Source organism: Belonocnema kinseyi, chromosome 1 (assembly GCF_010883055.1).
Source record: "Belonocnema kinseyi isolate 2016_QV_RU_SX_M_011 chromosome 1, B_treatae_v1, whole genome shotgun sequence".
In the NCBI taxonomy this organism is placed as follows: domain Eukaryota; kingdom Metazoa; phylum Arthropoda; class Insecta; order Hymenoptera; family Cynipidae; genus Belonocnema; species Belonocnema kinseyi.
In genome coordinates, this window is record NC_046657.1 from 117,506,969 (window position 1) to 117,512,888 (window position 5,920).

Below are 5,920 nucleotides of genomic sequence, written 5' to 3' on the forward strand. Positions count from 1 at the left end.
TAGAATGCTTATTGTTCGATTGTTTTTAACGTCACTGTGATCTCCTAATTTGCGAATCAGAGTAACGGTATCTTTTTTACACTCTTGAGTGAAACAACCATTCGAGGTTGACAGGTTGAATATGCGAAACGTCGGAAGAACCAATGATGAGCAAACACTATTTCATGAAGCAGGGAGGTACACCATCTGAACCAGCACCTTTATTGAGTTCTAGTTCTGATAGAGTGTGTTCTTAATTTATCGCGGTTAGTTTTAATACTAAGAACGGTACACAATAAGAAGATTTAAAGTGTTTAGCAAAAAATTGTGTCCTCCCATCACTTGCATTAACCTGTTCGTTTGCAAAGAACATGTTATTAAAAAGACAAATTTCCAAAAAGACTTAGGATTCTCAATAATGGAATTTTCGCTTCTAGTTATAAAAGTAAAGAGGTTCTACAATCATCAAAATAGGACGTCGAGGGTTAAGTAGGTGCAAAAAAGGGTTTTTTATAGCTAAAGAGTGAAAAGGCAAGGCCTATATTTCGACTCGGAAAACGGGATTCTTAGGTACTAAAATTTCTAATACGTTAGAATGCAACCCTCTCACCGGGCATGTTATTCTGGTGTAAATATAGAGAGAGTGGGTAGAATACTTGTATACTGATCGATTGATAAAAAAACATATCTACACTTTAAAAAAAAAATCTGACAACATGGAACATTTTCCCAATAAAAATTCGAACTTTGCTTTTTTTTGGGTCATCCTAATGTAATACGACATACGAGTACGCTATTTTTTATTTTATTTTTAATTAAAAATTTTTTCTGTAAATTGTCTTATTCGTGATCACATATTTTTTGATCATCAGAATCGTTTCAAACGTTTTCGAGAAAAACCACTTTTTTATTTTACTCCTCCCTTCTATAACTCCATAATATGAGCTTGATATATGTAGATGCAAGTTTTGCATGCTTACTTTACCCCCCCCCCCCCTCATCTGCCCTATAGGTTGTTTGAGAAATTGGGGAAAAGCATTTTTATTGTTTCCTCTCCCTATGAGATACTACCAAGCGATTAGGTGAAATTATGACTAGATGCTAGAAATAATGGGTTTTATTGGTAAAACAAGAAATAACCAGTTTATTTACAAATTTACATGATTCAAGTATTGATGATCTGTTTAGATGTAATATATTTACAAGTTTTTTGGCCGATATGATCATTGTGACCTGTGCACTAGTGCAGAGTCTAGGACTTATCAATAATTATGTATAAAATTTAATACTGTACTGAAAAATGAAATACAGTGGTTGCTCTTACAGTGTTTCCACTTCCATTGCTGCATTTTCATATGCAGTGCCCCTTTCTTTTTTCGTGTCGTCAGCCCAAGGCTGCTTATCTCCGGAAGCAAAGAGCCCATAAATTACAGCCCCTATGAGATAAACTGAGCCGGCGATAATGAATACTATTCGCCATTCCGCTGCAGTCTAAAATGCGGACAAAAGAGTTTGACATCACTCTAATTTGATTCCTCGTTTTTAAATAATCAATCACAAACTATTAAATTAAGATCATTTTTTTTAATGACTTACCTTTTCTTGAACGATGAACCCGGTAATAATTGGACTCAGGATTCCGGGTAAAGTAGCAAATGTGTTACCGATTCCCATTAACACGCTTGCATGTTGAGGGGCAATATCCAAATGATTAACGCTGAAATTGTATTGGAAAAGGTAATATTTGAAAACTTCAATTTAATTTTAAGATGTAAAACTTACCTAAAACCAGACCAGGCAAAACCACCAAGTCCAACTGCTATAGTCAAACACGAAACTGCTCCTGCAGGATTCAGAACAAAGGCTGCTGTCGTCATGAAGATCGTTTGGCACAAAAATGCACCACAATTAAAAATTTTTCGTACCTAAAATTTTTATAAATTTTATACTATATTATTATTCTATAATTTTCTCTATATACAATTCGCTGATTTTTCAAGTGCAAATCTTCATCTCCAAAAACAAAAGGTTATATTTCGGTAGTCCGGATGGGAATATTATAACTCGGTGTCGTGGCGAGATACAAAAGCAACAAAATTGCCATGTAAATTACCGTTTATAGTAATTCCCTTACCAATTTTAATCTCATACCTGTGTTGTGGTCAGAATTTTCTTTGCCCTCAAGTGATCCGCTAAGTGACCAGAAAATTGGAGGACGATTGCCATTACGAGATATGGGAGTGCTGATGAAAATCCAGCTTTCTCCAGTTTATAATTAAGAACATCTATACAGAATTATGTATGTATTTAAAAATTTAATTTGCAACAAGAAAGAATATTTTTATTTCTATAATTACCATTCATATATGTGGGTAGTTGGGTAAGCATGGTATAAAAGCCCCAATTTTCGCTGAAATGAGCTGCCACAATGGCCCAGACGGGGGCAGATGTCAACATTGACTTCCAGGGATGAACAATTCTCTGTGTTTCAAAAAGAAAATTAATTTTAATAGAAGGTATAGGTGTTTATAAAAATTACTGCCTATTCCTAGGAGGAAAAGCTTACATGAACACCCACGTCTCATTTATCAACTGTAAATATCTCACAATCCGTAAAATAGACGCAAAAATAGACATCATTTTCTAGTTTTAGGTAACTTGCGCAATTTACAAACATTTCTTATACTACAGGTTTAGTGGTTATTTTAAGATAAAAAGTACCGGAAACTAACCCACAAAGTACCACGAATGGATTGACAAGGACTGTGAAGTCCGGATTAAAAATGATAAAAAAATTAATCATTTACTTCGTCACTTATTTCGTAATTGCAATTTTAATTACATTCATCAAAAAAATTTAAACAGACGTCCCTGGTGGACTAAGGGAACCAAATGGAGCCTCTAAAAAGTTCCCGTAAAGACCCCATTCGGTTCATTTTAAAAAAATTAAAAAAAAACAGGAAAATCAACATTTAAATTGTTAAAATTCAGATTCTACGTTAAAATTCCCGATAGAAAGTCACGGAATAATCGCAATAGTTTTTTTTGCAACCGTAAAAAGTTTAAAAAAATATAAGACGTAGGAGTATAACGCCTGTTGACTGCTACATTTCAAACGCATCGCCTATAAGTAACAGTCAACAGGCGTTTTATGTCTTATAATTTTTTAACTTTTTACCGTTGCAAAAAAACTATTGCGATTATTCCGTGACCTTCTATAGGGGATTTTAACGCAGAATCCGAATTTCAACAATCTAAAAGTTGATTTTGCTGTCTTTTCGAGTTTTTAAAAAAAGGAACCGAATGGAGACCCAATGGGGTCTTTACAGGTACTTTGTAGAGGCTCCATTCGGTTCCTTCGGTCCGCCAGGGTTGGCTATATTATAATAGCCATACAAATATATGTGGAGCAACATCCAAAAAAAATCCTCATTCCAAAATGACTATTCTTACAAATTCTTAAGTCGCTCAAAATAGCTGGGAGTATTTTCTTTATTTTTCGGTAATACGTGACTTACTTTTTGCTCAACACTTCCAAGAGAGAGTTTGATATAAGCGAGTTCTCCTTGAGAAATGTATGGATCGTCCTCAGGTTTGTCCTTTACAATAATCCACCAGCAAAAGAACCAAATCATCCCAATTGCTCCGAAAACGTAGAAAATGCTTGCCCAACCGAGACGCTCTGCCATAATTCCGCAAACTGGCATTGCGAAAACAGTTCCGACAAAACTACCAGAAAATGCTAAAGTGGCGAGTTTAGATCTTTCGAGAGGTGGAGCCCAATTAGCCCATATAGCATGTATACACGGATATGTGACACCCTAAAATAAATCATAATATTCATTAAACAAATTTTAAAGGTCTTTACTTCATAGAATATAACAACAGTTTTGGGTCTGCATGAGCTGAACATGTGCACGTGGTAATACACGTGAAAACTCACCTTCAAATTTATGTGAAGTTGAGGTCATATATTGAAACAGTTCAGTTGGAGTTTTACGTGAAGTTCCATGCGATCTTTAAACGTTCTTTTCAAATGCACCCCGTACTTTTTTATACATCTCGCGGCGTTCTAACCTTAAGATACCAACGCGCACGTGACACATCTTGACGGTATTTAACCAAAAATATAAACAATAAAAAACTAACCGAGAAGTTAGTGCTAGAAAGTTTTAGCTCGCGGCATTGAGCAAGATGAAGCTAGAAGATAGCCAAAACTAAAAGATGCTCGCTCGCTTCATCAAATCATGAAAGTTTTATCTCGGTCGAGAAAAGCATGAAGGAGCCACTTCTTGGGTAAGTATCATCTAGTCGACCGTGTCCGTTGGCTTCCTATGGTTAAGACGTCTCGATCTTAATGAAAGGACTTTCGAGTGTGAATTTAAGGACTTCAAGTGTACAAGCGAAGCACCCCATGAAGTTCCACGTAGATTCTCTGTTCGATTTTCACGTGTATTTCCACGAAAAAATTGTATGCGCTAGCGAAGCTATTAGTACAAGCCCAAATTCTAATTGCGTTAGTCCATGCAATATATCAGGGAAAATCAGATAAAATTTGTAGATATTTCCAAGATTCTTATCATCTATATTTAACGTGACAAAAACGATAATTTAAAAACTTCTAAATTTAGTATGGGCCAAATGAAAGCTAGCTAGTGGAAAGATAGCCCGACGTATAAACAACAATAAGAATGTTATCGGCAGTGTAGGAGCCATTACCAAAAGTTATAACGTAACAAATAAAGCTACAATTGTGTTATACGAGGGCGGATTGAAAAATTTTCGACCTAACCAAGAAAGAGCAAGAGTTAAGTCAAATTTCAATAATTTTCCAATAGCTTGGAGTGAAAGAAATAGAAAGAGCAAACTGTCCTTTCAATCTAGCGATTAGCTTGCTTCTGACATCCTATAAAAGTAAGTATCTTTGGAAAAGTAGTTGCATTAAAAATATCATTTGAAAGTGTTTGTCTCTTATTTGCCACAAATGAAAAAATGGAAATATCGCGCTGTGAAAAAATTCCTTCAAATGCAAGGTAAAACCTCATATTTCTGTTTTAATTTCCATATGAGGTTTACCCTTGCAATTGAAGGAAATTTTATCACGACGCAATATTCGAATTTATATATTCGCGGGAAATACGGGACAAACACTCACTTTCAACGGCTGTCAGAAACAAGCTAATCCTAAGATTGACATGAAAGTTTGCTCTTCCTACTTCTTTTACTACAAGCTGTGGTGAAATTATTAAAATTTAACTGAAGTATTGCTCTTTCTTAGTCAGGTCAGAAACTTTTCAATCCACCCTCGAACTATAATTCTGTACTTGCACCCACTATGCTTTAAAGTAGCGTGACCTGGACCCACTAAGAGTAGGATAAAAGTAAAGTTAAAGCTGTTGTCATGCAATGCCTGTGCCAGTACTGAGAGGATTCTTAAAGATTTTGGGGCAGAGGAAACACGGTTTAACAAAATTGAAAGAACTTGTTTGAGATGGGTTGATCATGTGGAGATAATGAAAGGAGAAATATTCACGAAACACTCAAAAGTATTCAGGGAAAGTAGGTGGTATCTTACTACACAGGCAATTCAGAGAAAAGAGTGGTTAAAATGTGTGAATTAGAATCGAACGCGACAAGATATAAAAATCCATAGAAACACAAGAGCTTGCACGGCGTGGTCAAGCAGAAGCGTTGCGGTAAGGCAGTCTACCATAATAGCCTAGCTGTGTAACCGTGGCGGACCGAAGGAACCGAAAGGAGCCTCTACAAAGTATCCTTAAAGACCCTACTGAGGCCCTCTTCAGCCTCAGTAGGGTCTTTAAGGGCACTTTGTAGAGGCTCCTTTCGGTTCTTTTGTTTCGGCAGGGTAAATGCATCACGACGTTCCGACAGTTAACTCAAAGCGGGAAACACTCGCGAATTAGCACAACAAAAACTCAAG

At 36.0% G+C, this 5,920-nt stretch overlaps 1 protein-coding gene across 2 annotated transcripts in view; it reads right to left on the minus strand.

Moving 5' to 3' along the window:
• Positions 1-1,081: 1,081 nt before the first annotated feature.
• LOC117174314 (vesicular glutamate transporter 2.2) overlaps positions 1,082-5,920 on the minus strand; it is a 63,422-nt gene continuing 58,583 nt past the window's right edge. For both annotated transcript variants that reach the window (XM_033363329.1, XM_033363320.1), the window contains 6 exons: positions 3,498-3,800; positions 2,337-2,460; positions 2,131-2,264; positions 1,762-1,904; positions 1,576-1,696; positions 1,082-1,470 (listed from right to left, as the gene is read on the minus strand). In XM_033363329.1, the coding sequence (XP_033219220.1) occupies positions 1,300-1,470; positions 1,576-1,696; positions 1,762-1,904; positions 2,131-2,264; positions 2,337-2,460; positions 3,498-3,800 (996 nt within the window). In that variant the 3' untranslated portion in view covers positions 1,082-1,299. The remainder of the gene's footprint in view (positions 1,471-1,575; positions 1,697-1,761; positions 1,905-2,130; positions 2,265-2,336; positions 2,461-3,497; positions 3,801-5,920) is intronic.